The sequence below is a fragment of the Triturus cristatus genome, chromosome 3_2 (assembly GCF_964204655.1).
Source record: "Triturus cristatus chromosome 3_2, aTriCri1.1, whole genome shotgun sequence".
Lineage (NCBI taxonomy): Eukaryota > Metazoa > Chordata > Amphibia > Caudata > Salamandridae > Triturus > Triturus cristatus.
The window spans coordinates 559642378-559663947 of record NC_140584.1 but is presented as its reverse complement, the minus strand read 5'-3'; the positions used below and the strand labels follow the sequence as shown (position 1 = coordinate 559663947).

General features: G+C 43.8%; 1 protein-coding gene across 1 annotated transcript in view; it reads right to left on the bottom strand.

The window, feature by feature from the left end:
• VPS13C (vacuolar protein sorting 13 homolog C) overlaps window positions 1-21570 on the bottom strand; it is a 2873871-nt gene that overhangs the window by 2471961 nt on the left and 380340 nt on the right. The window contains exon 9 of the mRNA XM_085648297.1: window positions 2564-2644. Within this exon, the coding sequence (XP_085504423.1) occupies window positions 2564-2644 (81 nt within the window). The remainder of the gene's footprint in view (window positions 1-2563; window positions 2645-21570) is intronic.

Below are 21570 nucleotides of genomic sequence, written 5' to 3'. Positions count from 1 at the left end.
ACCTTCCTTCTGAGCTCCTTTTTGGGTGACCACTCTACTCTGTCTCTCAAACTCGTGTCCCGCTGTGCTTAGAGGCGCTTCCTTTCTACGCGGGGAGCTATCTGCTTTCCACTCGCACGCTTGCTTCCTCTGTTCTTTTCAAAGCTTTATTGTCCTGTCTCCTTCCTGAGTATCCATAATGAGCAACTTCAACACACTATCACTTATGAAAAACATCTCCATCATATCCCAGAGACATCGGAAACTACTGACCAATCGATCTGCAACCTACTACATCAGCCGAATCCTGGAAAAAGATGTAACATTTGAAATCAATGTGTATGATTAAGCAAAAGCTAAGAGGACTGACCCCGCAGCCCGCCTCAAAAAAGAAATAAAATGACATTGCTCACTCAGATTTGCGACTAAAATGTTTCATGCGAGAGTTACAATATGCATATAATTCTCCGATTCGCGGCACTTCCCGGTCGCGGCACTTAATATTCGCGGGGGTGGGGGGGAAGAAATCGGAGGGGAGTGTCACGCGGGTGTTGCAGGTGATGGGGGGATGTAAAAAGAAAATGAAAATTTAACTTACCTGACCGGGTCTGCCTCTGCTGCTCGGCCGGACCCGCGCCATCCCTGCTGCTTCCTAACACAGGAACTTGCATGCTGCTCCCTCCCCTCCTGTAAAGCCAATCACAACGCTGCAATGGCAGCGTTGTGATTGGCGCTGAGTCCGGGGCAGCGCCCAGCCGGGCACCAGTAGGGACGCCATTTTCTCTATGTAGGCTGCATGCAGCCTACATAGATAAAATGTAGAGAACGCATGACTGCTTTGGTCGGCCCCCAGGGCCGACCAAGCAGTCTGGGCACTTAGAGTGGTGCAAGCCACTCCTACCTGGCCCGCCCACACGCCTGCCCCCAAAAAGGCATACCCTCCCGCAGGAGTCCCGCCTCCACCGAACCAGGCATACCCCTGACGTCTGCTTTCTCGCAGCGCGAGAAGCAGGAAATAAAATGGTATTTTAAATACCATTTTATTTTCTTCCTCTGGCGCTGCGAGAAAGCAGTAGGGCGGCGCCCCAACGCCCTAATGGAGCAGCCGCCACTGGCTACAGCACAATACTACCATTAGGAGCCGAACAAGATTGTAACTGTGTCCTGTATTTCCTCTCTGATGCAGAAATTAAAAGACTATGGGCCAGATGTAGCAACACTTTTGCATTCGCAAACGAATCGGCCCGTTTGCAAACGCAAAAATGCATTTTGCAAGGTATCAACATTTTTGAATTTGCAATATGGGTAATCGCAATTATTTGTGATTACCTAAATTGCAATGCAGTTAGGGAAACGCAGCTTGCGATTCCCTAAATGCAATTCTCGTAGCTATCGCCAATTGCGATTTAGCATTAAGGAATTGCAAATTACCACCAACTTGTAGTTGGTGATAATTTGGAAATTCCTAGAAAAATTTACTTTTTTGCATTTATCTAAGTGCCATGTGGCACAGGGCATGTATGTGTGCCACATGTTCACACATGAATATTTCAGGGTTGCAACAGGGTGTCCTTTTGGCCCCTTTGCACTCTTGAAATTGCATGAGCAATTAGCGAGTACCTAGTGGGTACTCGCCAATTGTGCATTCAATTCCCATTCATTCCTATGGGCCTCTGGGAATATAGGAATGAATGGGAAGCCATTCCTTATTTGCGACATGCAAATAAGAAATGCGTAGGAATCACAATTTTATTTGCGAATCCTACATACATTGCATTTTTCGAGTCCATAATAGCGAATCGGTAAAATTCGCTATTAAGAACTCGCAAAATACAATGTTGATACATCTGGCCCTATACCTGTTAAAATAAATCAAGATATGGAATTACAGATTGAAACAATGAAAAGTGGAACATCTTCGAAGATTGCATGACGCTCTCATTAATGTACTGCAAATTGTTTAAAATTTTATAATTCTTCCCCTGTAATGCATGATTCATCTTCGGAGTCATACCCCCTACCCATCTTCCCTCATATTCCATTTCAAACCTTGTAGACCAGACATAATACGCTTGAGTTGTGCTGAAATGTAACACCTTATATTTACCTGATAAGTTCTTCATCTTTTAGCACTCTCTTCAAACACTTGTTAGCACCTTGCCATGTGCCTTTATCAATGTTGTTTTGTGAGAGAAGTGCTCTCTTGGAATATATCCTGATAAACCGCAGCAATGACGAGAGGTACATAGCACTATTACGTCTTCCTACAGGCTCACGCAATATCACAATAGTGAAGAATTTGCTACTTGTACATTGTGGCATTTTAGGACTAGCAAGTTGACAAATCACTGTAATGCTTTCAAAGATATCATGGATGTAACCACCCACTCACAAATAGTGTCAATGACTTGTAATGCCCCCAGTACCAACTCGCTTTAGTTATTTGTGATTATGCATCCGATTTGCTCCTTATCTTGCATTTCATAAATGGGGTAAGTGAAACTTTGCCACAATATATTCATGCGTTCATTATTAAAATGATAGAAAACATGCATCCTACAGTTGTCAGAAAAGTGAAAATTACCAATATTGTTTCTCTCGAATTTCGGTAGTACAGGCTGCTATTCACATTCCAGTAGGCACTAAAGCAATCAAGACGTACAAGCTAAACATAGGAAAAATAAAATTAATAAACAGTGCAAAATAATGGATTACAATGACATTCTTAATGAAACAACGCGTGGCTATCAAGCATGAACAGATGCGATGTATCAAATACATTAAATTCATGTAGATTTCAAATTACTACATTCCACTACAACCATAGTTAAAAATAAAATAATATTGCACCTAAAGACCATTTAACAGTGTATATCTATCAAAGGTCGGCACCTAATCCTGAGGGATTAATAGGGAAATTATAGTAGGAGGCCCCAGTAGCCTCTGAAGCACTGCAGCCTGTTACTTTAGAAGAGACCGGATTCATATTGGCAATGCAATGTCCTAGCATGTGTGGGTGACAAACACTAGGTAAACTCTGGACCCAAAATAAAGGGTTCAGCCTCTACAACCGTCTAGGGCCTAGGCTACACTACAACATTATACAAAACATAATAGCTCTTGCGGGATAAATTAAGAGAAAGATTGTACCTAATAAAACGTATTAATTGTTATAGATAGAAGTGGTTGCCATATGTTTCCTAAACTGTTTTACACACATCAATATTTTTGCATATTGGCCAAGGCATCATTGTTATGCAGAATGAGGCAACTGTCATAGATATAAACAAGGTTTTCACTTATGTCTGGAATTCAGTCAGCAAACGTCAAATAAGGTACAAAAAGATTTTCATGCAATCGAAGGCAATTTCACAATGACATAGCGTTATATATATATCTATCACAATCGTTGTTCAATATATAAAACGTACTTAAGGAGACGTTGAATCCGTTATTTAGGATTTAGGTACCGTCATCTGGAAGGCCACTCTTGGAGTTTCCTGTCAAATGTCTCTAGAGAATTAGAGAAGAGGTCTTAAGTAGAATTATAAGTTTGTTTTGCAGGTCTTGTAAGGAGGGCTCCTGGGATTGGTGGTTGATGCGTTTCGGCCTTATGATTTAGGAGTGAGCATGGGTATGTAACAATGCGTCCGCTAAGTAAAGTTCTGGAATACCATAGTATTTCCTCAAGGATGCTCGCTTGAGCGTATAGTCTCACATGGCGCTCACTTTAGCAAATAGACGGATCTGCTAATTTTGGCAATGGAAAAAGGCTTGTGTGGGGCTGGCAATGAGAGACGCGGTTCGGGGAGAAGACTTTGGTCACGTCCACGATCCTTGCAAGTTTGCAGGACACAAGCCAGAGAGGGAAGGATCCTAAGCAAAGATTAGTGGGAGAAGTGTGAAACATTTGGCAATGCCTGGACTTTGTTTAACTAAAGCTGGCAACTTGAGCCCTTTTCCAAATGTTTTTGTGACCAACGTGTACCACAAAAACTCAAAGCTATGTACTCGCGCCTGGGTCAATGCTAGAACGGATTATGAAAATATGTTGTACTACAGTACCCCAGAATGTCAATAGTACTTCCTCCAGAAAGCAAAGGAAAAAGAAGATGCAAATGTATAAATGGACATATAGTGTTAGCCAAGTTTTGAGCCCTTTCTGAACAAGCATAGGCAATGTCAACTAGTCTTGCGTGCTAACACAGTGAACAAGAATGTGAAATAGATACACATCATACAAACCTACAAAAAAGATGAAGCCATCTAGAGTTTCCTGGAGTAAAATTCTCTAGGACAGTTCTGCCAAAGTATGCACATTTAAAGTTTGACCTTTGGGTAGGACAGGTGTTTGTTCTAAGGAATATGGGAGGAGGTTAGGCAGAGGTGACCTGGACCATAGTGGCAGGCAGGCGTCTATAGTATATCATTATTGAACAGCTCTAAGATGGCCCACATGTTTATAAACAACTTGATGGCCATCTTGGAATAGAACAACAATGATAGACTATGAGAATATAGACTATGAGAATACCATCCCATGATGGCTGAAGCAGGGCTCCATAATTTGACAAGCATTAGCTACCCAAACAGTGGCACATGGACATCTTGAATGGTACTATTTGAAGTCTGACACGGGGGTTACATTCCAACATGGATAATCCCTTGGTTGCATAATGACCACAAGAATATGCATTAACTTTTTGCATGCTTACAATTCACTATCAAATTCTCAAAATCTATTATATTTACCTTACATGCCACACTTTTCTAAAGACATCTATAAGAACGAGTTACTTACCTTAAGTAATGCTTAATCCGGTAGATATATCTAGCTGCAGATTCCTTACCTTTAAATTCACCAGGCATCAGGCTAGATCTGGAAACTTTTGTGTGAGCCATACCCCTTGCATGCGCCATCAGGCGGCTCCATCAGGTGGACATCGTCAATTAGGATGTTGCGGTCACCTATATAGACACCACTCAGGAGTGCGGACGTCAGTACTTTTTAACTTTTCCTCACCAGAAGCGCAAAGCCATTAAGTGACTGACGTGTGTGCCAAAACTAGGGCCCTGAAAGAGGGAGCAACCTTAGCCCTAAAAATAAGTCAGCAGAATGGGGAGGCATGGGTGGGTCTGTAAGGGATCTGCATCTAGATATTGGCTCTACCAGATAATGCATTTACCGAAGGTAAGCAACGTGTTCATCTGAGACTTCTAGAGAGAGCAAATTATAATATTTATTTATTTAGGTCGCTTGTATCGCGCACAAATCATCCCCAAGGAGATCTCTCGGCGCTGGAAAAAGGCTAGCGGTCAGCAAGGGGAAAGCATTAGAAGAGCCACGTTTTGAGCAGCTTTTTAAATTGGGCCAGATTCGGGCATTGTCGGATTTGTTCAGGGAGGCTGTTCCACAACTTGGGGGCCTGATAAGAAAAGGAGCGGCCCCCCATCTTAACCTTCCTAATTCTATGACCATACAGTGTCTTACGATTGCTGGATCTAAGCAGCTGTGTAGGTTGATACCATTTAAGTTTATCAGTCAGATAAGCTGGCCCCGGTCCATGCAAGGACCTAAAGACCAGACACAGCATCTTAAATGTGGCCCGTTTCCTTACTGGAAGCCAATGTAATTGCCGTAAGAGCGGCAAGGAGGGGGTTCGAGCTGGTTTGTCAAGAGCAAGGCAAGCAGCTGTATTTTGCACCACCTGTAATTTGGATAAGAGGTCCTCCCTGATTCCTACCAATAGGGAGTTGCCATAATCCAGGTGGCTCATTAGGAGTGCCTGGATGAAGGTCTTTCTAGCACTAAGCGGGATCCATGGGAAGATCTTACTCAACATCCGCATGGTCCCAAAACAGAAGGTAGCCAGCGTTTTCACCTGTTTCTCCATTGAGAGCTGGTTATCTAACCTTATCCCCAAGTTCTTCGCCCAGCTTCTCGGGACGGGGGCCGCAATCAATTCGGGTGGCCACCAGTCTGAAGTCCACAGATCAACAGCTTTGCCAAACAAAACTATATCGGTCTTAGAGGAGTTTAATTGTCTCCTCATCCAGTCTGCAATGTTAATCATACAAGTTGCAAACCTGGCTTTCGTTTTGGTGAGGTCATTACCAATATGTACAATCAGCTGCGTATCGTCAGCGTACGATACGGTTTCAAAGCCACAATTTCTGATAATTGAAGCTAAGGGGGCCACATATAGATTGAATAACGTAGGGCTCAATATAGAGCCCTGTGGTACCCCCTTGTCCACCACAACTGGAGATGACACATAAGACCCCAATTGAACGGATTGGGTTCTATCAGATAGTTAGCTTTGAAACCATTTAAAGGCTAAGCCACTGACACCAGCCTCCCGCAACCGGTTTAGTAGTATATTGTGGGAGATGGTGTCGAAGGCTGCCGACAAGTCCAGCAGCACCAGCATAACAGGAGAGTCCCCATCGAGCAGCATCCTGATGGTGTCCATAACTTCGAGCAGGGCAGCCTCAGTACTGTGTGATGTGCGAAAACCTGACTGAGTAGGATCCAGTATCTTGCTCTCTTCTAAATAGTTAGAAAGATGACTGTTTATTATAGATTCCATGATTTTAGACCAACATGGAAGAAGAGATATAGGTCTGTAGTTTTGCACCTCTGTTGTGTCTGCTGATACCTTTTTAAGCAACGGCTTAACATGAGATACCTTCCATTTACCCGGGAAGGTATCTGTAGCTAAAGAGATGTTACATATGCCTGCCAAAGTATCTGCAAGAGTAGGAGACAACTCCTTCATGACCCTAGGTGGCACTGGGTCCAAGAATGATCGTGACTTGGTTTTGACCAGCAGATCCCCCACCTGGGATCCCGTAATGATGGGGAAGTCATCTAGGCTGGATGTACAAGGGACTGCCCTAGGGGCCAGACTGTCATTCGTATCTTCTGTTGTCCCGAAGGCACGATATATGATATCAATCTCATCAGTGAAGTGAGACGCTAACTGATTGTAAAAACTCCTGCATAGCTGGCGGGAGCAAGTCATTTGCCCGCGGGCAGGTGAATTCTCTCAAGATGGTAAAAAGCTCCCGTGAAGAGTCCTTAGCCTCCATAATCCGTGTACCTAGGTGAGCTCTTCTAGCCTTGTTACAGCTGTTTAAATAAGTTCTGTGGGCTTCACGATAACTATCTTTATCTGCTGCTGCTTTAGATTGTCTCCATCTTCTTTCTAATGATCTACAACTGGCCTTCTCCTTTTTTAATATCGCAGTGTACCATGGGGCGGGGGCTGCTCGAACCGGAGTTCTTACCCATTTCACTCGTGCAATCACATCAAGAGCCTCTATAATAGAGGCTTCAACTCGCTCTAAGGCTATATCACAATCAATCTCGCCAAGTGATGGAGGATGGTAACGTCTGCTAAATGCTGAGGCTGTTACTCCTTTCCATGCTCTACATGATTCTGTGCGTTGGTTAGGGAGTTCTGGTGACCTCAACGCAATCCAGTAGAAACGTAGTGCAAAATGGTCTGTCCAGTCCATCTCCCACGGGGAGTCTACTCTTAGATCTGACATATTGGAAAAAATAGTGTCCAAAACATGTCCAGCCCGATATGTAGGGCTGGCAACTCTGGAAAAGAGCTCAAAGGATTCCATACTTGCAAGCAGACTTGCTGAATCACTATTGGAGAGAACCTCCAGATGGTGGTTAAAATCCCCAACCAATAAGAATTTGGTTGCTTGCAATATGAAAGGGGCCAATCTATCAGAGAGAGAAATACAAAATTCTTTTTTTTCACTGCCAGGAGGATGGTACACTAAGGATCCTGTCAGTTCGATGGTATGAGCTTGCTGCACTCTAAAAATCAATAGTTCAAGAAGGGGGGAAGAGACTTTATCCAGAATTGTGATATAGTAAGGGGGGGCGTATTGCGATAGCCAAACCTCCACCCCTCTTCCTAACTCTATCCAGTCGTGTGACGGAATATTCTGCCGGAAAGGCCATTGCTAGCGTAGGAGTATTCATCATTAAGCCAAGTTTCCGTGAATAAGCATATATCTGGCTTGGTGACATCCAAAAGATCCCAGATTTCAGCAACATGTTTAGGTAGTGAGCGCACATTAAGGTAGCGTCCTAATATTGAGGAATGGAAATCGAAAGTGTGGAGAACTTCTCCTACTTGGGCAATGTCTTTGATACTAAATTAGACTGGAAATTGATGGTAACGTCAAGAGCCACACACATGAGTAAAAACATAGTCGCAATATTTAGGTCTACCGCAAACTTGGGTAACAAACCAATACATGAGATAGTAGAAATATATTTGGCCAAAACAGTCTCTGTGGCAACGTACGGGGCAGCAATTTGTGGCATAACTCATGTGAATAGCCTTCAAAAGATTGAAGATGGATTTTTTAAAAAGATTATTATGTGTTCCAAAGACCTGTACAAATGTTATTGTCCATAAAGTGTTAGCATTACCATATATCACTGATACAATTAAATTGGCCCCTTTGTTACTATGGCTGTCTATTTGGAAATGGAAGGTCGTTCAGCCAAACCAATGCATTCTGAGGGATATTATGAAAATGGAACATGGGGTGATAATTACATGGTTGCAATATATTAGGCGAAACCTTGAGTCTCTGGGGTTGGGGGACCTGTACGCCCATCCCGAACACTGTGAAACTAAGTAAGACGCGACTAAAAAAAACTTTTCCTAGAGAAATATGCATGAGAGATGTAAAAGTTATAAAGAAAGAGCTACAGTAATTGTATATAATGCTATCCCACCTATATTACATGGTCCGTCTCCATACCTCACTTTCGTAGAAAATAACTCCAACGATTTATCCTGACAAAATTTTGTTTAAACTATGTGACAATGTTGGGCTTTCCTGCTAATGTTTTCTCTCTGAACCAATTGGAATGTTGCACTTGCAATATTGTATCAAAACAATCGATTGTACATATTTTATTCTTTTGTCACTCTTATGTAATGGAGAGAAAGATTTATTATCCCCTTTTTAAAGAAATTTAACTTGAGTAGCCATATTACAGCATTGTCCGTCATTCAACAGCTAGAGACTTCATACGTATGCTTTGTAATGACCTCTTTTTTATGTGCAGCGGTAAAAACTTGCACCTTAACTATTCATTGATTAATTATAAATCTATTTTAAAAAGGAATGAGCTTTAAAAGGTGTTTATTAACTTTTCAGGATTTTAAGAAAAGAGTACTTGTCTGTAATTATTTTTAGTCTAACTTATTGAAATGTTATCTGTTCCATTTACTTTTATGCATTTTTTTCTCTTACATGCTAAATAAAGTTATTTGACTGGACTTGACTTCTAGCTGCGGATTACTTACTTTTGAATATATTCCCAAGTCATACCATCCTGGCGGTGGGCTGCAGACACATTTCTCAAACTAAAAAGTCCTGCAGGACTGAACAGGCAAAATGCCTGTCCCTGCAGACCTGACTGTCCAGGCAGTAATGCTTGGCAAATATGTGCCGAGATTAAACCACTTCAGGAATTGCTTTACGCTGATTTTTCCAGTTCTCAGTGGATATCACACCACACTGACATGCTTGGATCTTTACAATCTGACTTACTTGCAGCATGTCACTCACATACACGTGTTAATACCACAATTCTAGTCATCCAGGTCTTACCCGGTGCACTTGGATTTACCTTAAACACTTTTAACAAAGGTGAAACAGTGCAGATGGCACATAAATCATATCTATATTCAAGTGCAGAAATACGTTTTGCTTCCACTGACAACATCCTGACTGCTCTACAGATGGCAATTCTTAAAGAGCAGCGTCTTGCACAAGGGAAATGCATCATTATTGTTTGTCCCATGCCAGCCTTGGAGGCGGTCACAAAAGCCAGTGTTACAAATGCTAAAGCCCTCCATCCTAGATGGATACAGTGTGTCTAGTCCTTAACAGCTTTTGATATAGACTTCGTCTTTCACCCATCGCTGCAGACACAAGAATTTCTTGAGTATGAGCATGTTTAGCCGATGCCCACTTGTGTCTAACCTCTTGAAATGTATAAACATGTTTACACTGATGGTTCAGCCCAACTTGCTATTGGTTCTAAAGCAGAAATATTCAGTGGCATGTGCCACCGTTGTTGGTGATGTGTTGAACGGGAACTTCCAACCACAAAAGACTCACACCCAGTCCTTAGGGGACAGCAGTGTGCAGTTGGTTGAACTGAAAGCTCTGCTTCTTGCACTAGATGGCTTCTGAATATCCCACACTTATTGTGTGTAAGTTGCATTACTGAGTACAGTCCTTTATTGATAATTTACATTGGCTGCAGAATGGATTCAAAGATTCTAATGGAAACAGAACCAAGCATAAGATTCTTTGGGCTAAGGTGGCAGACCTCGAAGACAGGCTGCCATGGACTCATGTTATTCATACATTAATTTATCAATGGGTGGGATCACGCGTTGTAATGAATTCTCTGGCTGTTGAAGCAGCCAAATTTGGAGTTGTGACGGCGCCTGTAGCTGCAATTACTCATTCTAAAATGATAATAGATTCTGAAATCTTGGCTACCAGTACCAAGAATGGCACCCCTTTCCCAAAGGGTCTTCCTTGCGTCATCTGTAATTGATATTATGCAAAGTGACATGTCTACATTGTATCAAGGGCAAAGTCAGGCAGGTCCCATAGCGTTCTCTAAATTCCAGCCACATATTCCTGCCTTTCAATATGACACGTAAACAACTCATGGATAAGAAAGTTTCCACATACACACTGCTACATCTCGGGAAGTTAGAACAGCTCCAATTCACAATAACAGAAACACCTTCCACTGCTTAGTTAGTAAATGGCATAATATCTTTCCCAATTTCAAAATTTCTGGAACAGCTTACATGAAACATTTCCCTGTCAGTAGACTGGAACCCTGGGGAAGCAGCTTCATTCATGAATTGTGGTTCCTCCCATTTTCGTATCGGTGTGAACGTGCCAACAAAGAGGTCTTCCTTGCTAGAAAGGAATGAGACTCTTCTGTCGGACATTCACTCATCTGTAAACATATGACCATACACACGCTTGTAAGGCGTCAGTAGCAAATTTGGCCTGTTATCTCAAAGGAACACTAGTCCCTCCAATACTCCCAATAATTACAGTCCTTTCAAATGGAAGTTATCTAATGTTAAACTATCAGGACTGTTGTGGAATGAGTGCTGGGATCCCAGACATTTTGTCTGTTTCCCAGATCGTGACCTGTTGAAATAACGTACTTTTCCCTACCACGCAAGGGGGTATGGATAGCTCGCTGTGGCCTTCCAATCTAAATTTGAAAGCAGATTTCAACAAGCTAAGCAGCCTTAAAGCACTATGTAGCACTAACATCTGTTTGAGAAACCTTTGAATTACAAGTTGCAAGGACATCCAGTGAGATACAGTGCTTGTTAACTTCATCCTCCCTTTACATTTCAGTGAGTTAGTTCACTGTATATTTAATACATTGGATACAGCCAGCCTTGCCCACTTTTATAAAGTTATTGGATCTGGCTTAGTCGGCTCCTTCCCAAAAATCTTTGGAGTAACACTGGCTTTTATTCATTCCCTTACAGTGAGTTACGGGGCATTGCGCTGCTGTTATCCCTCATTTGCGGCATTTTGCTCCTAATTTTGCTCCTCCGCAATGGATGTTCTGTTTGCATGCCCAGTAGAACTACCACCGCTCCAGCTGTGCCGTAAGTGAATGCTTCAATTCTTTGGAATCTTCTTGCTCCAGGAACTGTACCTTGATTGGTCATTATCATTCTGACCGGCCTGGTTTACCTGTGTGCAACCTTGTTTCACTGCCTTTGGTGCTCCTTCAAATGGGCACTGGACATTTGCCTGGCTCTGCCAACGCAGGCTCCCATGGCTATGGACCTGTTAATGAGTCCATTAGTGACCAATTTTCAAAGTTGTCCTTAGGGTCTACAGCTTCTTCAGAATGTGAACTATGAGCTTCTTCTTTCAGAAGAAAGTGCTTCTGCGCATGGATCGCTAAATGCTGGCTCTAATAACACAGATGCAGGGTACCCAGCTACTGTCTCAGCAACAGCTGACACAGAGGATCATGTCTGCTCTCTGGAGTTTGGGAAATTGCCATCGCACAACAGTCGTCTGCAGAGAGAGCATCTGTTCTGGATTCACTAGCTTTTGAACTTGCAAGTGACATCATGGATACCTCTAATAAACCTTAATTTGACTATCTTTTCAAAATTGACATAACTTTTTATGACATGCTTATTAGCAAAGCCTTGAACTTGGCTTGTGAAATTTTATTATTTAGTTTGTCATTACTTTATTATCCAGACCAAAGGGGTAGTGGTCTTGAGTTCCCTTAAGGGTTCACTGTAGTTCTCTCCTATGTTAGCCTAACAGTCGGTTGTAGGCCACTTTTGCTTTGCACAAGTAACGAAATTACATATTTATTTTTTGCCACATTATTATATAGACAATAACCTGCACACGTTTTTGTTATTGAGCTCTTTTGCTGGGATTCAGTCTGAACATTTTGTACAAGGTTAAACACTGTGCCCTGTTTTTCTCTGTGGTCAGTCAATGGCTTCAAGTAGTGTGTTGCGCCATTTGGTGATCCAATTGAGAATTGCTTCCTTAGAACTAAATTTTCAAGTAAAGAGGCAAGATTAGGGGGTAACGCGCACCAAAGGGCGAAGCCCTGAGAAGAGCACTGGAGTGCCTGACCTCAAAGTGGCAGCCTCCTTAGACAAGGCCAGGCATCCAGGAAAGTAGGCCTCTTGTCGGGGGTCTAGGCTGACGGAGAGACAATTTCGGGGTATCTGTCAAAGATAAGTGGCGAGGCACCTGACGCAAGCATAAGTGACGTGCCTGAGTGGCGGTTTCCCAAGACGAGTGCCTCCACCGCACAAACCAGAAGTGGCTGCTACCAACACTGGGTATGCTGGGCCTCTGACAGAGGAGGGTGCTGACTTAGGACACCTCCTTGCCTGTACCGCCTGGGTCCTACACATAGGAAGAACCCTCATGTGTATGCCCTAATTTCTGAATTTTTTTCTTTTGTGTCCAATTAACCTCCCCGCTCACTTTTCCCCACAATTGCTGCTCGCCCCTTGCTTTTGCTTACTACTTCCCCCTTAACACCAACCTCCCTCTCTCACTTTCTTTCCCCCTGATTCTCCACCTGCTTTACTACTCTTTATTCATCCCGCCCCTTCCCCTCTTTCTCCCCACCATCTCAACTCAGTGACCTATCATGCACCGCCTCAACCACACCCTCATCTCCCAAGACTCAACCCTCATCAGACATGGCCCCAACTCATCGGCCATTACTTACACTCCTAACCCTCCTGAGACCCTCCCTTCCCCCGGTCTCCAAACAACACCATCTGTCTCCCAAACTCACCCACTCTCCAATGACTGTCTCCCTCCAACCCCTAATGCTACCCTAGACCACACCTGCTGCCTTACCCCCCTTCCTGGAACGCTCAAGTTCTCCCTACTTGGCCTGACCCCTTTTTCACCCTCTCAGAACTGTAGTCCTCCCCCTACACCTGCTGTCATCCATACCCACCCCCTTCATGGCCTCTTATCTCAAACCACATGTCCTGACTCTAGGAATGTCCCGTCCTTCTCATTGGCCCTCCGCGCATCCTACAACCTGTGCACTTCTCTTATCCCCCTTCCCGAACTGTTTCCATCTCCTCACACCAGATTTTCTCCCACGACCAACAATGAACCCATCCTCCCCTATTCCTTTAATCCAGACTCTGTCCAACATTGAAAGCAATCTCTCAACCTTGACGACTGAACTCACACGGCTGAGAGAAGATTTCAACTCCCTCTACTCCAAGTTCCTCTTTAACCGCTCTAACTCAGTCAGCCCTGGCTCACAACGCTTCTCTAATCCTAAACCGTGGAACACTACACCCCTCGGCTGCCATACCCATAGGCCCCACCGTGCATCGAGTCAACTCACATTTTCCGACCTCCATGACCTCTGCAACGCCTACATTCTTAATTCCTCAATTAAAGTTCCTCCCCGCCCTTAGTCCAACATTTCCGTTATTGTGGGGACCAGCAGATTCCCCTCTTTTCCCTTTTCCCCCAGACACCCAGCCCACCGTACCACAATCCATTCTCGCTCTCCCCATTAGACTTTCCTAAACCCCTCGCCTGCATTCTCCCTAGCTCCAACATTCCCATTATTGTGGGGACCAACAGATTCCCCTCCTCTCCAATCTCCCCCAGAGTCTCACCCCAACGTTCCACCATCCATTCACACTCTGCCCCCAAAGACTTCCCTAAAACCCTCGCCTGCATGCTCGTGAACTGCCGTTCGGCCGTCTGACATGCAATCGAAATATCAGAAACTATCCTTAGCGAAGCTATCGACATCGCCTTCCTCACCGAAACCTGTCTCAATGACCACTCTACTTCTAGCCTTGACTTACTTTCCCCCCCCCCCCCCCCGGGTTACTCCATCATCAGAAAAGACAGTATTGAGAGAATAGGGGTGGATTAGCAATTATCTTTAAAAATTAACTTCAACTTTCTCTTGTCAATAACCCCGACCGCAATACATTTGAATACCTTGAAGCCGAACTTAAGTCTCAAGGTTCTCCCCTGATTTGACTGCATAATACCTACCACCCTCCTGGTGACCCACTTCCCTTCGTTGAGGAACTATCCAAACTTCATACTCAATCGTCTCTCTCTAACTCAAAAAATCGCTTCCTTGGAGATTTCAATCTCCACTGGAATGTGACTGATGACCCCTCCGTCAACCACCTCAACAATCTTCTTAAGGTCAGTGAACTCAAACAACTCTGCCATTCTCCCACCCACTCCAAAGGGGCCACTCTTGACATCATCATTGCCAACAACGACTTGGCATCCCTCCCCAACATCATCCCCATCGACTGGTCTGACCATCACCTCACTCTGTTCTCTATCGCCACCTTGGCTCCACCCCCCCCCCCCCCCACCAACAACATTAAAGTTACAAAATGGACCAGAAATCTTAATCGCATCCCCCCTGGTGAACTTGATTCTAAACTTCAAACACAACTTCTTCTCGCCCCTCTCTCCCTAAATACTAAAACTCACCAAGCATTTTAACAAAACTGTCATCGGTGTCTTAGACCAAATGCCGTGTCCAAACTTAAAACCCTAAGAAACATTCCATTTAAATTGTGGTTCAATTACAACCTCAATGATGAAAGACGTGCACTTAGACTTACAGAAAGAACATGGAGACAACAACCTTCCCCGCCCATCTTGCTCTCCTCAGATCCGCCAGAGCCACGTACAAGAAACCCATTTTCACGGAAAAGGCTTCCTTCTTCCGTACACAACTCGATCGTGCAAAAAATAGACCCAGAGAACTGTTTAACATAGTTTGAAACCAAACTTCCTCTGCCCCTCCAACCCGGACGACCACAACCGACAGATGTGAAAGAAATTGCTAACTTCTTCTCTGAAAACATAGCCATAATAGACCAATCCTTCCTTGCATCTCCGATCCCTCCCTATCCCCTATCTATTGCTGACTCTACTTCTCAACCTCCCTCCCTATTAACTCCTCCCGCCCCGACTCCTCCTTCCTCTTTCCTGCCACTACGGCTCCGGATACCAGCCTTTCTAACTCGCAGCCTAAAAACAACGCCTCCTGGCACAATTCCCACCCCGTAACGGAGCTTGAAGTCTCTATCATCATCTCCAAACTTAAACCGTCCTCACACACCAAAGACCCTCTCCCTGCTAACCTTGTCCAGGAGCTTAAGCACATCGTTGTTCCTTACTGGACCTCTGACCCCAAAGACCTTAATAATCTCCGCCCCATCTCCAACCTCCCCCCTTCTTTCCAAAGCACTTGAAAAATGTGCACTTCTTCAACTGGACAAACACATTGACACCTTTAACTACTTAACTCCTTACAATCCGGCTTCCGAAAAGGCTGCAGTACAGAAACTGCCATACTAAATATTGTATACGACATCCATCACTCTCTAGATAATGGCGAGACCTGCCTATTCATTCACCTCGACCTCTCTGCAGCATTTGACACCGTTAAACACCCTGCCTTACTTAATGCGCTCAAAAGTTCGATTTGGCCTTAGTGTCCAGGTACTTAAATGGTTCTCCTCCTTCCTCCAACACAGAACACAACAAAACAAAATCTACAACTGCCTCTCTAACCCCACACCCGTCTCCCTCAGCATCCCCCACGGTTCTATTCTCTCTCTCCCTCTCTTTAACCTCATTATGGAACCCCTTACCCTCATTCTAAAACAAGCTGGAATCAACTACCACCTCTATGTTGACGACACCCAACTTTACTATAAGATTCGATCCCACTCAGATGTTCTACACCTTAACAACACCCTGTCTAAAATCCAATCCTGGTTCCACTCCAACCATCTCAAACTGAACCCTAAAAAAACAGAAATCATCCTCTTCCTATCCAAACATGGATCTCTGACCTTAATGCCCTCAACTGTCCGCTCACCTTATCAAACTCAGTAAAATCCCTTGGCATCACCCTCCAGGCCCACATAAAAAACTCGGCTAAAGGAGCGCTCTTCACTCTACGCCATCTCAAGAAAATCAAACCCTTCATCCCAGCTGATGACTTTAAATCGGTTGTACCAATCTCTTGTCCTCTCGAGAATGGACTATGGGAACTCTATCCTCTCCGGAACCCCAAAAGTTCACCTAGCACCACTCAAATCTGTGCTAAACCTAGCAGCCAGGCTAATCACAGACTACACACGCTTTGAACACATCTCCCCAGCCCTTAAGGCCCTTAAATGGCTGCCCATCTAAGGCAGATACACCTACAAGATGGCATGCATTATGCACAAAGCCCTTCACCAAAAGGCCTCGCTGTACCTCACTGATAAACTTAAAGCAGGCTACGCCCGACTGTTGAGAAGCACCAATGCTCTCCTCCTTATGCCACCCCTGACAAAAAAGAAAACCACACAATCTCGCTCTCTCAGGATATGCCCCCAGCATCTGGAATGCCCTCCCTAAAGACCTGCGCTGTAACCCCTCCTACATCAGCTTTAAAAAAGACCTCAAACTGCACTTGCTCAAGAAATATTGGGGCCCATAATCTTTGCCTTTCCCCATTTTTTCCTACTCTCTCCCTTTCACCTCCTTTTCCCTCCTTCCTTCCCCTTTTCTTACCCTCTTCCTTTCATACTCCCTCCCCTTAATTACTACCTCCCCTTCCTTTGTCTATTTTTCTCTACCCCCATTCACGCCTCCTCTCCCTCCACCCTCCACCCTCCTACCACCTATCCTCCCTCCATCTCAGGCTACTGTATATAAATCGTCTACATGTGTCTATTTTATTTAGGTTTCATTTGTCTTTTGGTTTGACATATGCCAATTTGTATTATGCTACTTGTTCTTTATAATCTGACCTGTGTGATCTCTACGTTATGAACAACTGTATTATGCCTGTACAATCTTCACTAATGTGAAGAGCTCTGATACCCCCGGGTCCAGCCAGTGCTATATAAAACTTTTAAAATAAATAAATAAATAGCACACCCAACACATAGACATAACAAACAGACACAGCTGCTGTTTTCTAGAATGGTAGTTCTTATCATATATATTGACAAGCCAGGTCTGGTGGACTAATGCTTCCACTGTAGGGACCTGTGTTCGACCTCATGTAGGTCCACTCAGCCTTTTATCCTTCTGAGGTTGAGAAAATGAGTACCATCGAGTTGGGTAACAATAAACATTGGTTAGTAAGCGCCAAGATACCCTTGGGTGAACTTGTCCTTTACAAATACACGTTATGTTATAAGCAGAGACTTGCCATTTTGAAATAGTGAGGTGAACTTCTTACAGAGGAAAGACCCGGGAATAAGCTTGCGCAATCTGAGATGCGGACCGGCTAACGTCACATGCCAGGCATAGGGCCCAAATCTAACCCCAGAGATCTGTGCTATATCATTTGTGTTTAAGTAGTGAGGTAACGTTTAGGCACATATATCATGGGCATGGTAGGGCGTTTTATTGTGTTTAGTCTATTGATAATTCTAATCATGTTACTAAGCTGTATATGTTTCCTTATTGCAGCACAGATGCTTCATGACAGAGCACAATAGTTTCAATAAACAATGTAAACTTTCCTAGTGTCTTTCAGTTGTTTATTATGGACATGTATGAGCGAGGGAACGAAAGGGAATGACTTGTCACTGCGGTTCCCTGAGGGGACTAGAGTGTTTTGTTCTGGGGTTCCAACTTACTTGTTACTCTTGAAAGGATAGAGGGGCAAGTAAGGCACTATAGCTAGTCAGGATTCGGTCCGATAGGTACTGATGTAGTATGATGACGCTGTCCCTACCTACTGACATTGTGTGGTCCCAGTCATAGTACTGTTTTCATAACAGAGTCCCCGCAACAATGTACTTTAAAACTTTCAATTGGTCAGACATATGGCTTTCAATGATCTTAGCAGCAAGGACAGAAGCAAAATGTTTTTTTTAATTGTCATTAAAAAATGGGTTAGGGGTCAAGTATGGCATCTTTTAATAGAGGGATGATAAACGACTTTGAATTTGGGGGAGAGGTGCAACCCCCTCAAAGAAAGATTGATTTAGGATGGCAAATAAAAGTGCGAAAAAGATAGAGCTGAACATCTTATCTGAATTAATGGGCAAGGTTCAAGAGGAAGCCAGACGTGAGATGGGTTGTATTCCCTAACATTTAAGAAATTTACTTAAAAATAATTGAGAATGTGAACTAGAAAGATGTTTGACCACTCTACTGCCAATAGTATTTTGGATTCTCATAACTTGGTATAACAAGCATTTACAATGCAATAGGTCTTGCATTTGCGAGAGTTTTAACTATTGGCATTGTAAATGACAATGCCTTTTATTTAGGAGTTTTAAAATCCTGCAAGTGGTGCGTAAACATGCACTTTGTACTTATAGCCTTTGCTTACGAGAAGCAAGGCTGGCAGTAACAGAGCCTCCAGATTCCAGAGCTGCGGACGTCACAGATTGCCTCCACGACCTCTGTTAATGGTGCCCTCGATCCTCCCTAGATCCATCAAACGCAGAATAATGAAAGGGAAGCTCGCTTAACCCTTTATGGCCCAGTGCCCGAGGCAAGTCCCTTGGCTTGTATGTTTACCCGCCTATTAACCTATACTACCGTCACTAATTGGGACTAGATTCCATGAATATCTTAGTGGTGCTACGGACAATAAAACAAACAGTTTGTGGACGTCGATACCCGTGGACAACGGGAGGGAGGGAGGGCAGGCAGGTGAGGGGATTTTGAAGGCACGGACAATGAGAGGGAGGGCAGGCAGGGGGAAGAATGCACGGACAACTGGAGGGGGGGGTTAAAGAAGGCACCAAAGCATGTCACATACCGTGTTACAAACTAAGTAAAGGGGCCAGTCGCCATGGGAGGTGACAAATGAAGAGGAGGCAGTACTAAGGAGGGACTAACAAGCGGATTGAAGAATCCGAAGCCAGCATTTAGGACACACAATACAACAAGCCAATGGCAAACCTGGGCATAGAGTGGGCGGGGCTTCTAGTCGCTACTCGTTAGGTGAGCGTATACAAGAAGTCGCGCAGAGCATCGCATGTGCGCTGGCTCCACTCAACCTAAAAAAGGGAGGATCCATGGAGGGGAGCTTGATGGGAGGAGCATCCTAGGTGTGGGAGTGTGAGGAGAGTCGACCTGCCTAGGCTGGAGAGGACGGCGTAACAATTGGGGAGAAAATGAAGGGGAATGTTATTTTCATGATACAGAGGTACAGCAGACAAGTAAAAATGAAGAAAAGAAAGTACTAACACGGAATGTTTATGGCCTTTTAGACAATAGGAAAATAAATATGACGAGCTATTTAGAGCAGACCCGTGCAGAGATCATTTTATTGCAAGAGACACTCTTAACTGACAAAGAAAGGCAGATCTTCAATAAATATTCTTGGATTCAGGAAGCCAGAGTATACAAAACAGCAGCAGTTTGAGGCATTGCAGTTGGAGCAGAAAAAAGCACAAGAGTTAACAACTACTAAAGAACAAAGAGTTGATTCAAGTAGCTGCATTAAAGTAACAAATAAACAAGGGACTGATCCATTCTCTGTCTTCAGTTATTATTGCCCTATAACGGATGATCCACATCCTTTTTTTAAAAAACATTTCAAGCATTTGCGGGGGAAAAAAGTCCAACACTTGAAACATGATTGTTTTCTGAGCAAACAATGAGCATGTCTGCGCCATTGAAGTACTAGGATCTTGTTAGAGTGAGACCAGACACTCCTGGCGAGACCAGTGTGTCTCATGTGCCTCCTAATCTGCTTGGCTCAGGCTAGTTCCGCGTTCACTTAAAACGAGTGAAATCAAACATGCATTGCAAATTTCTTTGTTCTTTTCCAGGGCAGACTGCAATGCATTCAAACTTTAAGCAGCTGCGCTCAGTCACCTGTGTCCCTTCCTGGTGATCCTGGCAGGGGGCACCAGGGGAGCAGCAGCCCGGCAGAGATAACATAAGTCACTCGCGTCAGTCACCTGTTTGCTTTTGCTTACTTTCTGATCAAACATGGGCACATTCTTACACTACCAGGGCTGCATCGTGAAGTCATCTGCTATGGAGATTGAGCATTGTGTACAGCACAGCCTTTTAAACCATACGCTGCTGCTACAACATACATTTTATATATAGCGATTCATTTCTTTTTTAAGTTCATAGGAACTGCATAAAACAAAGTTTACATTACTTGTATGCGCATAAAGGTAGTACATGTTAGGATAATTTGTTGCCTCAAACACAGCCATTGGTTTTATACTCTTGGTAAGGGGTGAATGTTTTGATCTTGGATCTCTGTTTAACGTTGCCTGGTCAGTCCTGCCAGCCCTTTTATGGCTCCGTTTGTTTACATCATCACCCAAGTTGATTTGAAAGTTTTAATGACATCTTTATTGAAGACACTGTTGTACATGCCTCACATAGCAGGCACTCGGTTGAAAAGAGTCATGGTGACAGTTGAATATGGAATGTGTAAAATGAAGAGAAAACAGATACCTGCTGATTTCTGCATTTAGGGCTAGGTTGACCCGGAGCTTATTGTGAAAACATACATCTTATTAGCTGGGTCAACTGTGAGAGCTTCCACTATCCCCATCGCCAGGGGTTAACCGATCAATAGTGCTGCCTGTATAGTCGCACTGGGTCCCCGGGGACCTGGCGAGCCCGCTGAACCTTAGTTATGGATGTTTTTTGCTATCAAACAAGAGTATTCATACACAACATAAAACAAAAAATTCAAGGGGCAACTTGCCGTACTGTAGTGTCTGCCAATCGATTCCCAATCTGGGATCCGTCTATCACGACATAAGAAGGAAGACAAGGGGATATGGTCCTGTAGTCACACATTTGCCAAGCGTGTCATGTCACATTTCCATACTTAGATATAACCCGTCTCTTTCTGGATGGTCGGGCAATTTGGAATCCAGAGTAGCAGACTCAACATTAGGGCGAGTAATCACTTGCTTATTTTATTTATTTGTTTCTACCTTTATGCTTGGTATAACAAATAAAGAATATTTATTG